General features: G+C 39.0%; 1 protein-coding gene across 2 annotated transcripts in view; it reads left to right on the top strand.

The window, feature by feature from the left end:
• The window catches only part of YLPM1 (YLP motif containing 1), a 60441-nt gene that overhangs the window by 25084 nt on the left and 15411 nt on the right, over positions 1-19946 (top strand). For both annotated transcript variants that reach the window (XM_020986285.2, XM_020986286.2), the window contains exons 5-17: positions 256-2472; positions 6235-6364; positions 7043-7424; positions 10568-10660; positions 11028-11223; positions 11722-11864; positions 13872-14026; positions 15019-15081; positions 15970-16089; positions 16380-16556; positions 16645-16728; positions 17740-17823; positions 18804-18884. In XM_020986285.2, coding sequence (XP_020841944.1) covers positions 256-2472; positions 6235-6364; positions 7043-7424; positions 10568-10660; positions 11028-11223; positions 11722-11864; positions 13872-14026; positions 15019-15081; positions 15970-16089; positions 16380-16556; positions 16645-16728; positions 17740-17823; positions 18804-18884 — 3925 coding nt within the window. The remainder of the gene's footprint in view (positions 1-255; positions 2473-6234; positions 6365-7042; positions 7425-10567; positions 10661-11027; positions 11224-11721; positions 11865-13871; positions 14027-15018; positions 15082-15969; positions 16090-16379; positions 16557-16644; positions 16729-17739; positions 17824-18803; positions 18885-19946) is intronic.

Raw genomic sequence — 19946 nt, 5'->3', positions numbered from 1 at the left:
ATTTTAAAAATCTGTCCTAGGACCTATTTAATATTGTTGTTCTAGAGTTGCCTATGGGCCATAGTTTGCCAGCCTTTGCTCTAGAGCACTGGTTCCAAGATAGAAGTTAGTGCATTAGCTTCATTGAAACTATTAATGCAAAAAACATTTATGGTCTTAAAACATTTGTAAGACAGATGTCTTAAACATGTAGAATCTTTTTTTCTACCACATCGATTTATGTTCCTTTTAAAATGTATCTTACTTCGTTTATAGGTTTGATGGTCCTCGAGGAAGATTTGATGCACCAGGGGCAAGATGTGAAGGACCGAGACCCAAAGGACCTCGTTTTGAAGGACATCGTTCAGATGGGCCCAGACCCAAATATGAAGGGCACCACTCAGAGGGTGCCTCTAAAAGCAAATGGGGGACAATTCCCCGGGGGCCAGCATCTCAGTTTTATATTTCTCCAAATACTTCTCAGGGCCCTCGACAGAGTGGACCACAGTGGAGAGGTTCTAAGCCACCTTATGGGCAGCAGCAACAGCAACATCCACCCAAATCACAAGCGGAATCTCATCTAGGAAACAAAGAACCTTTAACGGACCCCAGCAGTGGCCAACAAAAGAACAACAGGATGTCACCAACTGCATTTTCTCTTGCTGCAGATGTGAAGGATTCTAAGTCGTTTCAGTCCCGTGAGAAACTAAAAGATACTCAACATGATGCTCCCCAAACTGAACTCCAAGCAGGACCTAATGATCCTTCAAACTGGAGCCAGAATTCTCAAAACATGGAGAAACAAATAGACAAAACTGGTCAGCCCTTAACTGCCTGCCAGAAACCCTTTGCAAACAAATCTTCGTCTATTCAATCAACTTTTCCGTCACGAGCAGGAGGAATAGATGGGGGAGGACCACCACCTATACCGTCATTAACTGCAAATAATGATTTAAAATCTGTCGGTGTTGGTATCCCCCAATTAGAAAATAACCAGGACAAAGGTTTGCCCAGGCTAGATAACAGAGATCATAGACCAGAAGGCAATAGAGGTAGCAGTTCATCTTACAGAGGCAGGGGACAAGGAAGAATTGAAGACATGCGTGATAAAGGTTTGGCTAACAGAGGGAGAGGACAAATAATCAATCAGGGCCCTGGAATGGGCAAACCAGAAGACATTAGAGAGAAAGTGATAGGCAGAAGGGAAGAAAATCGAGAGAAGATGGGCAGGCAAGAAGGCAGTCGAGAGAGAATGATGGGAAGACGATCAGGCAGCCGAGATAGAGGGTTGGGGAGGCTGGGAAGTGGTAGGGAGAAAATTCCAGGTGGTCAGACAGATATCCAGGATAGGGGGAGAGCTGGCAGCCGGGAAAGGGGGCCTCCCCGGAGGGCCAACAGTCAAGAGAGAGGCCCTCCTAGAAGGGCTGGGAGCCGGGAGAGAGGACCTCCACTCCACAGGGCTGGGAGTAGAGAGAGGGGACCACCTCGGCGGCCTGGAAGTCGGGAAAGGGGTGTGGGCAGACCAGAATTTGGTCGAGATAAAGGTATACCCAGACTAGAACCTGGCAATGTAGATAAATCAATTAGGATGGGAGATGGGGAAAAAATGCCCCCTTATCATCGAGATGATGCATCTAGGGCTCCCTGGAATCATGGAGAGGATAGAGGGCATGAAGACTTTGCATTAGATGGTAGAAATGTCCCTTCTTTGGAAAGGGAAAGACTTGATGATTGGGACAGGGAAAGATACTGGAGAGAATGTGAACCGGATTATCAAGATGATGTAGATCCATACAACAGAGAGGACAGATTTTCATTGCCACCTTCTCGATCCCATGATGCCGATCGGCGAGGACCTTGGTGGGATGATTGGGATAGAGATCGGGATGTGGATCGAGATTTTAGGGATATGGACAGGGACATGGACAGGGAACGGGACAGGGACCGGGACCGGGACAGGATGGGAAGGCCTATGGATGTGTATGATCGAGAACTGGATAGAGAGTGGGACAGAGATTACCTGAGACCAATGGATGACCAAGAATCACAATTTCATGAACGTGATATTCCCCCCCTTCCTCCTTTGCCACCTCTGCCTCCTCTTCCACCTTTGGATAGATATCGTGATGACAGATGGAGAGATGAAAGAGATAGAGATCACATGTATGATCGGGACCTTCGTGACAGGGGGGAATTAAGAATTCGAGAATATCCTGAGAGAGGAGAAACATGGCGGGAAAAACGAGATTACCTTCCTGAGCGAATGGACTGGGAGAGAGAACGATTGTCAGACAGATGGTACCCATCTGATGTAGACAGACATTCCCCTATGGGGGATCATATGCCCCCTCTTCCTCCATCACACCATTCTTCTGAAATGTTGGGAGCAGAAGGAAACTTAGACTCTGATCAGTCCATTGGAGGGGTAATGGTCCTTAGTCAAAGGCAGCATGAAATAATTTTGAAAGCTGCACAGGAATTGAAAATGCTACGGTAAGTTAACTCCTGAAGATAATTTCTTGAGTCAAAAAAGTATTTAAACTGTTCTTTAGAATGGTCTGATATACTTTGTTGGAATTACCTTCTTAGTTTTTTTCAAGTAGTTTTAATTTGGGATTTGGTACTTGAATATTTGTGGAAGATGAAAATTCTTTCTGTGATGTTTATTTCCAGTTGTTTAGTGGGACTTTATTGGGGATGAGATGATGTTTTCATAGGACTACAGGAATTTGAGCAGAAAGTGAGTTTAGTGGTTATCTGTTTACATTTGACCAGTCTCTCTTGTACCTCTCCTCCCTTTCTGTGGCTACCACCCTTAGTTTAGGCCTCTTTACCTCTTGCCTAGACTGTTGTAATAGCCTTCTAATTTGTATCCCTGCTTCTTTCTGAATCTTTGCCTTCTAATCTGTTCATCTCATTGTTGCCAGAGTAATTTTTCTGAGGTACAGATCATGATGACCATGTCACCCATTTGCTCTAAAAATCTTTAATGGTTTTTTTGGTTGACTGTTTACAACAATACAGATTTTTCGCCCAGTCTGGACTCCTTGCCCTTTCTTGCTGTCAAGCTCTAGGACAAGAAAGGAATATTAATGTGACAATGCATTTGTGCATACCATTCTTTGTACTCTAAAATATTGGGTTTTTTATGCCATCAATGCATTTTTCCTGTTCTAATTTGTCAGAGGCAATTTTTTGTGCTCCTCCTCCTCCCCCCACCCTTCTCCCAACAGAGGGATGAGGACTGTCATTTTTCATCTTTGTATCCCCAACACCTAGCATAGTGCCTGTCATGAGCCTTTGAATTGCACTGATCCATGTGAGTTATAAGTTTATGCCCTAAAATACAAAAATTGATAATTGATATTTGGTTTTTATAGATCTCTTGCCAGCAGAATGGCTGTATTTTTGTGTATTTTACTTATAAGTGCTCATATTTCTTTGAGTCATGACATCATTGCCTTTTTATTTTTCCTAATGAATAGTTTATTCTCTGCTTTCAAAGGGCCATTTCTTTTATATTGCATATGAGAGAATCTCTGTCATAATTTTGAAATGCTCTATCAATCTTAAGTTTCTCGTAGTTAAATCCCCAGGATTCTTCGATTTCCTTCCTGTGGAAATTGCAACCTTAACTGTAACTGGAAGTAGCTACCTTTATGTGAGGTTATTATTGTTTTTACATAATGAAATATTTTCTACAGTGGAATAGGGAATAGAATTCACATTTTTTGACTCCAAGTCCAGTATTATATATACCGTAATTTACACCATGAAAACATTTGTCCTGTTATGGAGTAGGAACTTAGAAGTCCATGGCAGCTCATCTAGTCTTTAGTAATTCTTCAGAAACTTTTGATTAGATTCTGAGATAGTCCTTTATACAACATCCAATCCAGTAAACATTTATTAAGCACCTACTATGTGCCAAGTACATGTGCTAAGTGCTGGGGATATAATTAATGAAAAGAAAGACAGTCCGTGCCTTCAAGGAGCTTACAGCATTCCCTGGATGTTGCTAGTCCAGGCTACCAGTTACAGATTATGACAGTTAAAGATATAGCTGAAGTTCTAGGACAAGAGAATAATATTGGTATGTTAATAGAAAGCCACAGCAGGGAAGAACAAAGAGCCTGACTGCCCATCTAGAATTATTGGCTAGAGAAATCTGTTATAGACACCATGAGTCTGAGAAAGTAACATCACAGACTCTAGAAAGCATATTTTCGTAGAAGAAAGGCCTGGTTCTTTTTCCCTCAGAACTCCTGAAAAGTAGAGGGGAAAGAAGATGTGTGCTATCAAATACTGATGATCTTATTTGCTGTGCTCTCTTTTTAACCCTGACCAAGTTTCATTTTTTAGAAATGAGTGGTTGGGGGGGGGGGGAGGTTCGTCTTTGTTAAATCACTATTAAAAATTTTCCCCAGTATCACTTCCCTTCCTTGAGAGCCACCTCATCTAACAATATTGTAAGGACAAAAAAAAGTAAAAGAAGAGGGAAGAAAATTTAACAAAACTTATCAGTACATTGCAAAAATCCAGAACTATATGTAATCTATCACCCCTGGTGGACCTCCCACTTCTGCAGTAGAGTAGGGTAAAAAGGTGTCCTTTTATATCTTTTCTTTGGAAACATAATTTCTTCTTTGTAATTTCGCATTATTCACTTTTGATATTTTTGTGGTGTTTATTCTTTCTGTTTACATTGTTTTAGTTATTGTGTACATTGTTTTCTTGCCTCCGTTACTTTATCCAGCCTCAGTTCACGTAGATCTTTCTGTGTTTCTTTGTATTCATTATCTTTGTCATTTCTTACAGAACAGAAACATTCCATTTCATTTGTGTGTTGCCGTTTTTTTAGCCATTCCCCAATTGATGGACACCTACTTGGTTTCCAGTTTTTTGTTATCACAAAAAATACTGCTATATACAATTTTGGCTGTACATGAGGACTTTCTGTGGCCCACTTAAGAGTATAAGCCTAGCAGTGGGATCTCTGGGTCAAAGTTATGGACATTTTAGTCACTTTGTTTGCATAATTCTGAATTGCTTTCCAAAATGGAATGTACTGATTCACAGTTCCGCCAGCAATGTACCAGTGTGTCTGTTTTCCTGAAACCCCTCCAATGCTAATTCCCATCTTTTGTCATCTTTGCAAATTTGCAAGGTGTGAGGTGAAACCTCTGTTTTGATTTACATTTTTTTTAATGACTTGGATCATTCTTACTAATAGTTCACAACTCTTCTTTTGAGAATTATTCGTTTATATCATTTGACCACTTAGCTTTTGGGGAATGGCTGTTCTAAGTTTCATTTTTTTAATGAAATATTTTTCAGTCATTGCTAAATATATAAACTGGGTTATCTTTCTCTGAAATGTAATGTTACCTTTGATGTGCCTGAAAATTATTTTTCTCTTATTTTAGTATAGAAATACTGGATATAAAGTGAATTTATCTGCTAATTTCATCTCAGCTCCTTGTAATTAGTTATTTTTATCTCATCCAAACACAGAAATACAGTATAAGAAATAATCATAATACGTAAGAATAATACAAGGAAACATTGTACTGCTGTTGTGGAAAGTTGACATGACACTGACATAAATTTAAAGAAGTATGGCTTAGAAGTATGGCCCAAAAGTCTTTCCACTGTATTGTGAGCTAGTCCCTTGTTATTATGTCCAGTTTGGGGGCACTATATTTTTAAAAGTATTTAGAGAAACTAGAGTGGGGCCAAAGAAAATCAGATGGATAGGAAAAGGCTTCTGTGGGGAAAGGTTAAAGGAGCTTGATTGGTTTGACCAGAGAAGAGAAAGCCAAGGATATATCAGTTGAAGCACGTATTTCTTTCTTTAACTATATAAAATGCCTTTTTTTGTGGGATAAAACCAATTCATGTTTAATATTTGGGTACAAAGATAAACAAGAAGAAATGGACCTAGAACAAGAAAATGGCTCAGAACCAGAAAGATAATAGTTGATTATCAAATGATAACACTGAAATGCATATAAAGATTGTAAAATCTCTGTTCTAATGGTGCCTTAAAAAGAAAATAGCCTTTGGGTTAGCTGTTGACCTACCTTGAGGCAGAGATCACCATCTGTAAAGTCCTTTTGTGTGGGGGTCTTCTGATTTTTTTTTCCCTGTGGGGAGTATGAGGAATGGTGTAAGTTTTCTCCTTGAGCATCAGTCATAAGTACTTTACAAAAAGAATAAGACAGGGCATGACCATTTCTGACAATGTACATGCAGAGAACAGAAGGAACAGCTTCAGAAACTCAAAGATTTTGCCGCTGAGCCACAGGCACCTGACCTTCCGCTGCCGCCGCCTGAGCCACCAAGACTCCAGGCCTCATCTTCACGGCCACCCGGCATCTTTCAGGTAAGAAACAAGATGTATTTTTATGGTTGGCTAGGCTTAGCAAAAAAGAGACAAAAACCGTGCAGTAGGTAGAATCTTATCTGTTTTTTTTCATTCCTTGATCTCTTTATTCAGTATAAATGAAAGCGTAATAGAAGCTCATGACATCATAGTAAATTTTGATGGCTTAGTGAAGCAGCATTCCACACTCTGACAATAAACTCCACGTATTCTACGCAGAGTACTTTGTAAGGATTTGGGGCATAGTACGGAAAAAGAAAGTTTGGAGAAGATATGTTTTTTTTTTTTAGGCAATTAGGGTAAAGTGACTTGCCCAGGGTCACACAGCTAGTAAGTATCAAGTGTTTGGTCTGAGGCCAGATTTGAACTCAGGTCCTCCTGACTTCAGGGCTGGTGCTCTATCCACCGCACCACCTAGCTGCCCCAACCAGCATATATTCTTGATAGATCTTATGACAAAACTTAAAACTGCCATGGTCCTGGAAAAATTGGAAGAATAAGCATTAGAAGGAAAGCAAAGGGTGCAGAGGCGTTTGCTTTGTTTTATGGCCCATGCCATACATTTATAACAGGGCTAGGACTACCCATCACAGACACATATACTGTTGATAACAACTTGATTGTCTTTAATTATGGGAACAATTTGTATACTTAGTAAATCTTTTACTCTTTGTAAAGCCTCCAGGATCCTATAGGCCACCTCCTCCTATGGGTAAACCACCCCTTCCAGGGATGAGACAGTCTGCTCCATCAGCAAGACCATCTATTCCTATGACGAGGCCCCCTGTCCCAATCCCACCTCCCCCTCCTGTGGTAAAGCCACAGCCTGCTGCTATGGAACAAGAACGTTGGGATGAAGATTCATTCCATGGACTCTGGGATACAAATGAAGATAAAGGACTTAATTCAGAATATACCTCAGAAACAGGCCCACCATCTGTTGCAATGAAAGCACCACCTATTCATCCTTCTATTCCTCCTCCAAGCCCTATTCCTGTGGTTATGCAGTCAATGTCTAAACCTCCAGTGCAGCAGACAGTGGATTATGGCCACGGTCGAGGTAAGCAGCAATGATTGACTTGTATGCCTAGTATTAGATAATGAGAAATCTCAAGAAAGGTTTGCCCTATGTGATGTATGTTCCATACAACTTCTTCTGTAACCTAATCATGTTGTTGCAGTATATTTAGCAGTTTCCTTGTGTTAAGTTGTGAAACCAAACACTTGAGAACAGTTTTAAAATTCAGATATTTGATTCCTATTCTTACTGGGTTGTTTTTTTTTAACATTTAATTTTTTTCCTCAATTACATGTAAGCAACATTTTTTAACATTTGTTTGTTAAAATTTTGAGTTCCAAATTTTCTTCCTCCCTTCCTCTTCCCCCCCTCAGTGAGAAAGCAAGTGATTTAATATAGATTATACATGTGCAGTCACATAAAACATTTCCATATTAGCTATGTTGTGAAAGAAAATATAGACAAAAAAACCCAAGAATAATAAAGAAAGTAAAAAAATGTATGCTACAATCTGCATTCAGACTCCATGAGTTCTTTCTCTGGAGGTAGATAGCATTTTTCCTCATAAATATTTCAGAATTGTCTTGAATCATTGTGTTGCTAAGAATAGCTAAGTCATGGGACAGCTAGTTGGTGTAGTGAAGAGAGCTCAAGCCTTGGAATCAGGAGGACCCGAGTTCAAATACAGCCTCAGACACTTAACACTTACTAGCTCTGTGACCCTGGGCGAGTCACTTAACCCTGATTGCCTCACCAAAAAGCAAAAAAAAAAAATAGCTAAGTCATTCACAATTGACCATCGTACAGTATTGTTGCTGTGTACTATGTTTTCCTGGTTCTGATCATTTCATTCTGCATCAGTTCATGTAAGTCTTCCCAGGTTTTTCTTAAAGCATCCTGTTCATCATTTCTTAACGTGCAGTAGTATTCCGTCACAGTTCTATGCCACAACTTGTTTAGCCATTCTGCGTTTGATGGCATCCCCTCATATTACTATGGATAGCTTTAATTTCTTATGAAAACTGCCTGTTCATATTCTTTGACCATTTGTCAATTGGAGAATGACTCACGTTCATATAAATGTGACTCCGTTCTGTATATATTTGAGAAATAAGGCCTTTATCAGAGAAACTTGCTATAAAAATTTTTCCTCAGTTTCCTGCCTTCTAATCTTGGCTATGTTGGTTTTATTTGTGCAAAATCTTTCTAATTTGGTGTAATCAAAATTATCCATTTTACATCCTGTAATGCTCTCTGTCTCTTATTTGCTCATAAATCCTTCCTTTCTCCATAAACCTGACAGATAAAATATCCCCATTCTCACTGTTATGAATTTGTGTAACTTTGTCACTATCCCTCTTGCTCAATAGAATGATGATGTACAAGTATTTGTCAAAGCAAATAAGTATTAATGAGTTCAGTTGGCATATCTTTTGAAAAGATCCAATGAGTTAAGAAGCATTTATTAATTAAAATAAGTACCTACTACATGCCAGGGGCTGTGCTGTGTGCTAGAGATATCAATATGAAGAATGAAACTATCCATATTCCAAAAGGACCTTTTACATTCTAATGGGGAAGACAAGTACATGTATTATAAGTGTATAAAGAATACGTATAACAAGTATATGGAGAATACATATAAAGAAAATATGTACAAAGTATTTACATACAAGAAGGCACCTAGGTAGCTGGCAGGTATGCTTGATTACAAATACTAATAACAACAATAACTATGAGGTGGTACCTCCCCTGACTCTTATGTGGTAATGGGAGTGGGGTGAAGGCCATGAGTATGCAGTACAGCATGTAATGTCAGGATTTTTTTTTTATATGTTGAACATTTTTGCTGAATATTTTTTGTCTTCCTCTTTAAAAAAAGAAGCAAAACCAAAACTTCATTATACTGGGTAACTCTTGAGCAGGGGGGATATAAGCAATCTAAAAGCAATATATCAAATCATTAGAAAAAAAATAGCATTTACTCCGCATTTTACATATGTTATTTAATCCTCACAACTACCCGAATGAAGTAGGTGCTATTATTCTCATTTTGCAAATAAGGAAATTGAGTCTAAAAGAGGTGAAATGACCAGCTCAAGTCACACAGCTATTTAGTGTTTGAGGCAGGATTTGTACTCCGGTCTTCCTGACTCCAAGTCTAGTGGTCCATCCATGACACCAACCAGCTGCCTCTTATTTATATAAGAATCATGAAACTAAAATATTGGTAGAAAAAATTTCCACCAGAGGCATTAGGCTCTTGCAAACCAGATTTGTTATATTCTAGATTTGGCAGCAGTCCAGGGCAAGTCACAGTCTTTTGTAAGGAGACAGAGAGAGAGAGAGAATGAAAACATTGTGCGTTAGGTTTATAAGCACTAATATTTATTTTGCCATGGCCAAGGAAATCAGCAAGTAGCCCACCTGCTCATGATGATTCTCTTCATAGTTAGACTGGTACTTGGAAAGCAGACAAAGGCTGTTGAGCTAGAACCATATTGGAAACCTTTTTACCACAATAGAGCCTTCCAGAGCTTGCCTCCCATTGATACAGCTGTGAAGACTCCAGGGTCAGCTTCATGCCACCTTGAGGCACTGGAATAGGAATTAGTGACAAAGATGTAATCATGCTCTCTTTGTGCAGATCTTTCCTATGTTACTTTCTGCTTCTCTTGTTATGTCTCATTTCCTCCATTCTTCTTTCCTCAAATTTATATTACTAAAGCATAATTTAGTCTTCTTGTTTCAGTGCACATAATACTATTCTAGCTATCCAGGTAATTGAAATATAGTGTAATACAGACTTGAATGTTATTTTCAAAAGTTGGTGTTAATGTATAACTTTTTGTGGATGAATTCATTTCTGAATCCCATCTTTTAAGAAGTGAAGCTAATTGGCAAATATATTTGACACGTAAGCACCAAAAAACTTTTTTTTTCCTGGAAAAATTAATTTCCCCCAAAGGCTTTAGCTCTTGCAATGCAGGTTTCTCACATTCTGGATTTGATAGCCAACACAGAAGTTCTTGTTAAAGAGGTCCTGTGTGTGGTAGGACTGAATGTGTATCTGAAGCAGCATATCAGTAAAGAAGTCTATCAAACTTTTATTCTTTCCTTTTTGCTGTAGTTATAAAATATAAAGTGTCACACTAAGTGTTTCTATTCTTGATCTTGCTTACCAGACATATCCACCAATAAAGTTGAACAAATACCTTATGGAGAGAGAATAACTCTGCGTCCTGATCCCCTACCTGAAAGATCAGCTTTTGAGACAGGTAAGAAATGCCTTTAAAACCTTTTAGGATGTGAATATTGTATGTTTCCTTTTGAGTTAGGTAACAATTGCTTTTTTTTTTTGGTGAGGCAGTGGTATTAAGTCACTTGCCCAGGGTCACACACCTAGTAAGTGTCAAGTATCTGAGGCCGGATTTGAACTCTGGTCCTCCTGACTCCAAGGCTGGAGCTCTATCCACGGCGCGACCTAGCTGCCACCAACAATTGCTTTTCTGACACCTACCTTTGTGATATATAAAAGTAGTTCACATTTTAATTGATTACATCAATCTGTAGACTAGCTTCATCTTTAACCTTTACTTTAGGTTTGAGGCTGTTTTGTTTATTTCACATTGTTTGTTTTTCCAGAGCACCCAGGCCAACGAGACCGCTATGATAGAGATAGGGATCGTGAACCTTATTTTGATCGTCAGAGCAATGTCATGGTAGATCACAGAGATTTTAAAAGAGATCGAGAAACACATAGGGACCGAGACCGTGATCGTGCCATTATTGAATATGATCGTGATAGATTTGACAGAGATCGCCGTCCTCGGGAAGACCGGTATGCTGCAGAAAATTCTCTTTACACAAATTATATGGCTGTGTTAGCCATGCAGATTATCCAGATAAATTACCCAGCCATGCAGATGAACCCAGGGTCCACCATTAATTAGTCAATCAGGCTTTACAGAAACTTAATTAACTGCATATTTAGATTCTTATGTACGTTAATTTGGGTGGGAAAAGGACTGAGTGCATTTTTGTTAAGCGAGTATGTTCTCTGGAATTCTCTGGTATAATAAGCCAGGGGGAGGTAAAAGTTGTTGGAAGAGAGAGGTGACCTTGTGAAAAAGGTGAGTCCAGTGCATGCTTAAAATAGGCAGATGACTTTTGCAACTTTTAACCTTTTTTTGAATGAATGTATAAAGCTGATCTGTATAGTAAAGCAGTATAAAAACTTTGAGTATTTGACATGTAAGGCATCCATAATAAGAGTAAGAGTTATGGTTGTTTCACAAGCCAGAGTGCCACTAATTGCCCTCTTTTTTTTTTTAACCAGGGCACCCCCAATCACACCTAGGACACAATCTTATCGTGATAAAAAAGAGCACTCCTCATCCAGACGTGGTGGATTTGATAGGCCTTCATATGAACGGAAAACTGACAGGCCAGCTTATGACCATGGACCTTCTATGTTTGGAGGTAAAGAAATGCCTCAGTAAATACTAGGACATTGAGAATGTTACCTTTGAGAGAGCTTTTTCATTGTCAGTGTACATTAAGTTCTAAGAATGAAGTTTATTCACATATGTTTTTTTTCATTCAACTGAAATTGGTCTCTTCGATGTTACTAATGCTCTTCCAGTTGCCAGATCTAATTGTTTATTCTTATTTCTTATCCTTCTGGGCTTCTCTGCAGCATTTGACACTATTAATTAATCTCTTCTCCTGGATACTCTCCTCTCTAGGTTTTCATGATAATGCTTTGCCAGATCATTAGTTTTGTCTTGCCCAGTAACTCTGAGTGTGCCCCAAGGCTCTGTCTTGAGCCTTCTTCTTTTTTGTTTCTGTGTCCTCACTAGATTTCATCAACTCCCTTGGATTCAGTTATCATCTCTATGCAATTTCTCCCAGAGCTATAGATCAGCCGTAGTTTCTCTGTTGAGATCGACTTCCAGATCAAGAACTGTGTCTTGGATGTTGATAAATGGACGTCCCATAGGACCCTAGTTTCTTCCTCTATAAAATGAAGGGCTTGTACTATATGGCCTCTGGGGTCCCTTCTAGCTCTAAATCTGTGATCCTCTGATTCTAAGATCTCAAATTCAATATGTCCAAAACAGACTCTTTATCTTTCCTTCCTAAACCCTTTCCTTCTAAAATTATCCTATTACTGTCAAGGATATTCATCATCCTTCTACTCATTCAGGTTTACAGCCTTAGGAGGGGTTATCTTTAATTTCTCCCTCTCCTTTCTTACCCCATGAATCCAGTCAGTCATCCTAGCTTGTTTCTGTTTCTACAACATCTCTCAAGTATATCACTTTCTCTGTGGCCACATAACTGCACAACTACTTCAGACCTTCTACTGCAGACTTCTTGCCTGGACTATTGCAGGAGCCTCCTAACAGGTCTCTTGATATTCCAGTTCCTCTTCCACACAGCTACCAAAGTGACTTTCCTAAGGCATAGGTCTGACATTCCCCTCCTCAATAAATTCCAGTGGCTTCATTAAACATAAAGTCTTCATGCTGGCTTTTAAGACACAACCTGGCCTCTTCTTTTCCTTCCATTCTTCTTACACGTTACATCTGCATACACTCTGTGGCCCAGCCATATTGACCTACATGCACATACATAAACATCTCACACATGCAGTCCCACTCCCATCTTGCTGCCTATGTACTGGCAATCCCCCTTATTTGGAGTTCTCTCTACCTCTTGGAACCCCTGGCTTCCTTCAAGACAGCTCAGACATACCCTTCTGCAAGGGACCTTTCCTGGTCTCCCCAGATGGTAGCATCTTCCCCATTAAACCTTGTTATGTGCCCATTTAGGTATGGGTTGTCTCTTCCATTAGAATGTAAGCTCCTTAAGGGCTGTTTTTGCTTTTCTGTTTGTATTCTTAACTTTCAGCCATGTCTTACACAGAGGTAGTGTTTAGTAAATGCTTATTGATTGTGATCTTGTATTTTTTAATATATAGAAAACAATAATGAGATCAGTATGTGTCAGGATAGAGCAAAATAGTTGTCATTGTAGGGTAATATGATTTTTCCTTTTTTCTTGAAAGTGCTAAAAATCCAACATTTCCAAAGTATGCTGAGGAGATTGTCTTATTAAGGAAAAGAGATTTTTACTCTTAAAACTGCAGAGCAGAAGTTTTAGATCAAACTATAAGACTACATAATATTTCCCTTTGAATTTCATTTCCTTTTAAAAAAGACGTAATATTTACTATGAACCAGAGTAAATTAAGCAGATAGGCATCCAGATCACTGGAGATATAGTTAAAGCTGCCCATTTCCCTCATTCTATTTTATTTATATTAACTTTAATTTGTGTAAGAATTAAATTTAACAGATTAGATCTTTAAAATAGTTTATGCGTCTTTAGGGTTGGTTTAAATTAAATTATCTTTTGATAACTAGAGGGAGTTAAATTTGTTTTTTAAGTAAAAAGTAATATATTCGACTGCTGCAATTCTAGGAGACCGAAGGACTTATCCTGAGGAACGGATGCCTATGTCTACTCCATCACTAAGTCACCAGCCACCTCCAGCCCCTCGCGTAGAAAAGAAACCTGAATCTAAGAATGTTGATGATATTCTGAAACCACCAGGCCGAGAGAGCAGACCTGAGAGAGTGAGTAACATAGAGTTGATAGTTTTCATATAAAAGTACATTTGTTTACCTCATGCTTTTTGGCACTTTGCTCAAAGTAAGCCTATAAGTTAGATGTTTCAAGTATTATTATCTCCATTTCACAGATGAAGAAGCTGAGAGGCATAGACGTAGGGACTGGCTTGGGACCGAAACCTGGGTCTTTGAAGAATTCAGGATGTTTTCCATGATGTTATATAGTATCTGAGCCATATAAGGAACCCACTTCAAATCTTGAATATTTTTAAGTTCCTATAGCATAAATATAATGTGACAAATGTTTCCTTCCCTGAAGTCATCATATATTCTGAATTTCTTTAAAGCAGTTGGAAAATCTTTTAAGAAGCCCTAGTTTAATTAGATTAATAACTAGAGTTTTAAGAAAAATTCTCCAGCTGCCTTGTAAAGACACTTTAAAGGAGCTCTAAATAGAGGTTAAGAGTGGGAGACATGTATTTTAAACTTCCTTTTATATGAAGGAAAACAGGAAGGGAAAAAAAAGCAGTTTTGATTAGATTGCCTAAGGAAAAGAATTTATTTTTCAAGTTGCTTCTCTGAACGTGTACCCTAAAATCTTTTCATACCATAAAGTGGTCAGGCTCTAACTTCGTTATGTTTGTTTGTTGATAATTTTAGAGAATTGGGGCAGGTAGGTGGCACAATGCATAGAGCATCGGCCTGGAGTCAGGAGGACCTGAGTTCAAATGCAGCCTCAGACACTTGACACTTTGACACTTACTAGCTGTGTAACCCTGGGCAAGTCGCTTAACCCCATTGCTTAGCCAAAAAAATAAATAAAAATAAATAAATAAATAAATAAATAGAAAAGATAATTGTAGAGAATTGCTTCTGTAATTCATAATTCATAAAGCAGTTTGTCAGGTTCTCAGTTAAGTAAAGGTTTTTATTGTATAGAAATCCTTCTGTTAGAGAGAAAGACTAAAATTTTTTTCTCTTTTTACTTTGTATTTCAGATAGTCGTCATAATGAGAGGATTACCTGGAAGTGGAAAGACACATGTTGCAAAACTTATTCGTGTGAGTTCAGAAAAGACAGCTATTTGTTATTATGATTAGCCTTTTTTCTCAGCAGCATGCTATTTTGAGGTAGGATTCTTTTATCTGTTTCTGTTGGTCCCCCGTGCTTCAGTTTGCTACTGCGTGTTGTACGTATTTTTGTTCTCTTTGCCCAAGCATTTCACTGTTGTCACTAAAAGTACTGTATTAACTGATGTTGATGAACCCAGGAAGCTCAGTGAGGCAATTTACAAAACTTTGCAGGATCGAAGACTTTGAATCTAATTCATATCTGAACAGCAATCCCCACTACAATACCTCCAGCAAACGGTTATTTAGTCTCCAATTTTTGAAGACCCTAAGAATGAGGAACTTGATGATTTTTAAGGCATCCCATTCCACTTTTGAACAGCACTATTTGTTAGGAAGTTTTCCCTTCTGTCAAGCAGAAATCTTAGGCATTGTGCCTAGTTCTGCTCTTGGGAACCATGTAGAACAGATCCCTTTTCCCTGTGATATCTCTTCTAAAACTTACGCATAGCTATCATGTTCTTCTTAAATCTTTTCTTGAGGCTAAAAATCTTCAGTTCCTTCAACTAATTCCTTGTATGGCTTGGTTTCCAGTCCCCTTCTAGTTGCCCTTCTCTGGATGTACTTCACTTTTTCAATGTCCTTCCTAAAGTGTGTTTCCCAGAACTAAGCACAGTATTCCATTTGTGGTCTGATCAGGGAAGTATGCAGCAAAACTGTCGTGTTCTCCTTTCTAGACACTGTGCTTTCATGAGTGTGTCCTAAAATTGCCTTTCTGATTTCTGAACTAGGAAAATAAATTTGAACAATTCCTTGGCCTTTAGAGAGCAGGCTTTGTTTTAATAGGAGGAAAATAGTCCTTTTTTAATTGCTTCTTAGGATAAGGAAGTAGAGTGTGGGGGACCTGCACCTAGAGTACTCAGCCTGGATGATTACTTCATCACTGAAGTGGAAAAAGAAGAGAAAGACCCTGATACTGGAAAGAGGGTGAAAAAGAAGGTATGCTGTATTCCTAGTAGCAGACTTCTGTGGTTAGGGGATGGAACTTAAGAAAGATATATTTAGGAATAGAAAATTTTTTGGGAGAGAAGAAAAACAACTGTGTCCTCTCCTTCCCCCACCCCTCCACCGCCCGACATTTGTGACAGTATTTTTGCATATGGAAGTATTATTACAGAGTTTAGAGATGTGCTTAGAGCTAGTAACTCATTCTGTCCACCTGCTAATCAGATGGCAGGTTTAAACTTCTTCCTTTATTTCTGCTAAGTTCTAATCTTTCCTTAAACTAGGTGATGGAATATGAGTATGAAGCTGATATGGAGGAGACCTACCGTACCAGCATGTTCAAAACTTTCAAGAAGACCTTGGATGATGGCTTTTTCCCCTTCATAATCCTAGATGCCATTAATGACCGAGTGAGGCATTTTGAACAGTTTTGGAGTGCAGCAAAAACCAAGGGCTTCGAGGTACAGGAATCAGTTGACTTCATCATACCTTCTGTGGTCACAGTAATTCCCTGAGTGCGTGCTTGATTCCTGATCCTTTTGTTTCTAGGTGTATTTAGCTGAAATGAGTGCAGACAACCAGACCTGTGGCAAAAGGAACATCCATGGAAGAAAACTTAAGGAAATTAATAAGGTGATTGCTTTGAAATGTATCGAGTCAAAAGCTTTGGAAGTTAGTTGGTGGAGCTTCATCAGGATCTCCACTGATATGCTTACAAAAGGCCAGTCTTCCTTTAGAATGCGATTTTATATTTTATAAGGTTTTTTTGCAGCTGTCATTGTGTTTCATTAAGAAGGGTGGTGTTAATACCTGGAACAAAACTCTTGGTCTTACCTTTTAAAAGGAGCATAGTGCAGTGAGTATAGAGGTGGACTTGAAGTCAGGAGTTGTTTAGTTGTTTGTCAGTCGCTTCCGATTCTTTGTGACCCCATTTGGGGTTTTCTTGGCAAAGATACTGGAGTGGTTTGTCATTTCCTTCTTCAATTCATTTTACAGATGAGTAAATGGAGGCAAACAGGGTGAAGTGACTTGCCCAGGGTCGCACAGCTAGGAAGTGTATGAGGCAGGATTTGAACTCAGGAAGATGAGTCTTACTGACTCCAGGCCTGGCACTTTATCCACTGCACCACTTAGCTGCCTGAAGTCAGGAAACTTGTGTTCAAATCTTCCCTCAACTATTTGTTAGCTAGATTGACCCATGAGAAATCACTGTACCTCTCTGAGTTTGTTTTCTTATCTGTAAAATGGGGATAGTAATACCTGTAGTGCTCATTTCACAGAGCTGTTAAGAATTAAATGATAAGGTGTATATGAAGAACTTTATGATGCTTTAAAAATGCTATCTAAATGTCGGTTATTATTATTTGTAGCATCATTCATAATAGCCTGTTGCCATGAACTGTGTCTGTGTCTCCCTTCTCCCATTCTACTCAGTCAAGCTTTGAATATTTCAGAATTGGAAGGGCTCTAAGAGGACGTTTAGTTCATCTTGACTTTACGATGAGGAAACTGCAGCTCAGGGAGGTCCCACAACTCTGAGTGACAGAGACAGGACTCAAACTCCACCCTTCTGATGGGGAGTTCATTGCTGCTTCTGCAGTGCTGCTTCTTTTTGATGCCCTGACCATTTACATCTCTCCATAGATGGCTGATCACTGGGAGACTGCACCTCGTCATATGATGCGCCTGGATATTCGTTCCTTGTTGCAAGATGCTGCTATTGAAGAGGTAGGTACATGTCCTTAGACTTGAATGCAGAAAAATCCTTGACTTTTCATAATGAAAGAGAGTTGGAAGAGTAGGGTTTCTGTGTTTTCTCGTTTCATAGGCATCGTTATGGGTGATATGGACTAAATTTGTCAATAAATACACCTTTAGAGTGATGTCCAAGTCATGACTTTGTGGAGTTTGTGTGTGGCCTTTGTCCATTAAAAGTACGAGAGTTATCCTCATGCCATCTGAGAATAGTCAGAGATGGGGACAGACTTCTCTGGTTTTAGTGGAGACAGAGTTGTTGTAGTAAAAGGACCACTGAACCTGGAGTTGGAGGATCTGGGTTTGAACTCTGCTGTTCCATTTACTGCCTGAGTGAAGGAAAGGTTGCCCAGATGACCAGTAAGGCCCTTCCACATCAAAATTGATGAGCCCGTGGAAATGATTGTATAAATTCAAGAAATCATTTTCTCTTTCATTTAAGTTGAAAGTATACTAAAAGGCCTAGTCTAGTTAAGAAAGCATCACATATGAAAAAAAATTAGTGTTTGTTAATTATACTAGAGTTTGTTAACATTCCCTATTTCATAATGGAAAAATCTTTACCTATTTTAATCATTGTGATAATAGAATGTTTTTTTCCATTTTAAAAGATTTTTCTATACTGAAGTGATTATTTTGTTATTAAAGACCAATACTTGGTTAGTATATGTTAAGTGCCTACTTTGAGCAGACCGTTTAACTAGGTAACATAAGGCATTCCAGAAAGACATAACAAAGGAAGATTTAGTAAAATACATTTCTTATTTTGTTCCGCCTTGCCTTCTAAATTTAGGCTCTGACAGCCAGATTACTATTGATAGTAACGGACTTTCTGTTCTACTGATTGTTTGTGATTTGGCAGTTTATCCTGTGTCCTTTTCCCAAGTCATAGTGTGGAATAAACTGTTTTTGTAAATGTTAACCTGTAAATACTTTTGGCACGGGGTGTCCAGGTGGAGATGGAAGATTTTGATGCAAATATTGAAGAGCAGAAAGAAGAAAAGAAAGATGCGGAGGAAGAGGAAAGCGAACTGGTAGGAGAATGATCAGCCACTTTGAACAGCTTGTGTATTAGAAGGGCCTAACTGACCTTTCAGTCTTCCATTCCCAGCAACGTGGCTCCCCCACATACATTAGAAAGTAGTAGATTCCGTTTGCAAGCAAGCCCAAGAAGACTTGAGGAAACTCATTGCTTTGCTCAAAAATTAAAGACGCCTCTCCTGTCTTTGTTCATAGAACAATTAACTTCTTAACAGAGCACATCTAAACTTCCCCTTACACACACATCTGCAGGCGGTAGGTTTTAGTGGAATAGGCCTTCTCAGGGGGATTTATTCTACATTTGAATTTTCTAAGGTTATAAGAGGTAAGGTAGGATTACATTCCAGCAGGTATGTGGTGCGCTCAGCTTACCCATTACCTATGTGAACCTCTGTTGTTGTTACAAGGTTTCAGAATTGGTTATACATCAACTCTTGCTTAAGAACTGTTACTGGATGAAGTAGCAGTTGATTACCACTTGCTGCTGGATTTGTGCTTCTCAATTCTATCCTGTTAAAAGGGAACGTGAAAGTGTATCCTGTCTGCATAGTCAGTGACATTGTTTGCTTCATGTTAGGCTTGCATAGAGTGAGTCAAAAGTTCCTAGGCACCTAACACAACCCATTTTCCCCATAATTTTGTAGGTGCTTTTGGCTCAGTCTGTCATTCAGGAATACGATCTGTAGAACAGCTTGGCAAGTGGAAGAGCCCACAGTGGCATGAAAAACTGTTGTTTCAAAATAGTGCTAGGTTTATTCTACTCCTTGGCTTACTTGAGCCCCTCTTTACACTCTTTATTGAAAATCTGCAAAGAGTCCTCCTTCCAGTCCCCAAAGTTTTAATTATTAGTATACATACATAACCTTTAGGAGATGAGGCCACAGAGCCCTTGTGTGATTTAGAGGACTTGATGAAAACCATGTGCATTTGTAGAAATGATGTCAACCTCTAGAAACCACTTCATAGATTCAGAATGTGCATAAAAAAAACGGGCTCTAAAGTTCACGGCATACGAGTTTTAGCATGTTTTGTTTTGGGTTGTTTTTTAAGACATA

Source organism: Phascolarctos cinereus, unplaced genomic scaffold (genome assembly GCF_003287225.1).
Source record: "Phascolarctos cinereus isolate Bilbo 61053 unplaced genomic scaffold, phaCin_HiC Scaffold_3;HRSCAF=262, whole genome shotgun sequence".
NCBI classification, from domain to species: domain Eukaryota; kingdom Metazoa; phylum Chordata; class Mammalia; order Diprotodontia; family Phascolarctidae; genus Phascolarctos; species Phascolarctos cinereus.
The sequence above is the reverse complement of the archived record's forward strand: the minus strand, read 5'-3'. Positions and strand labels throughout refer to the sequence as shown.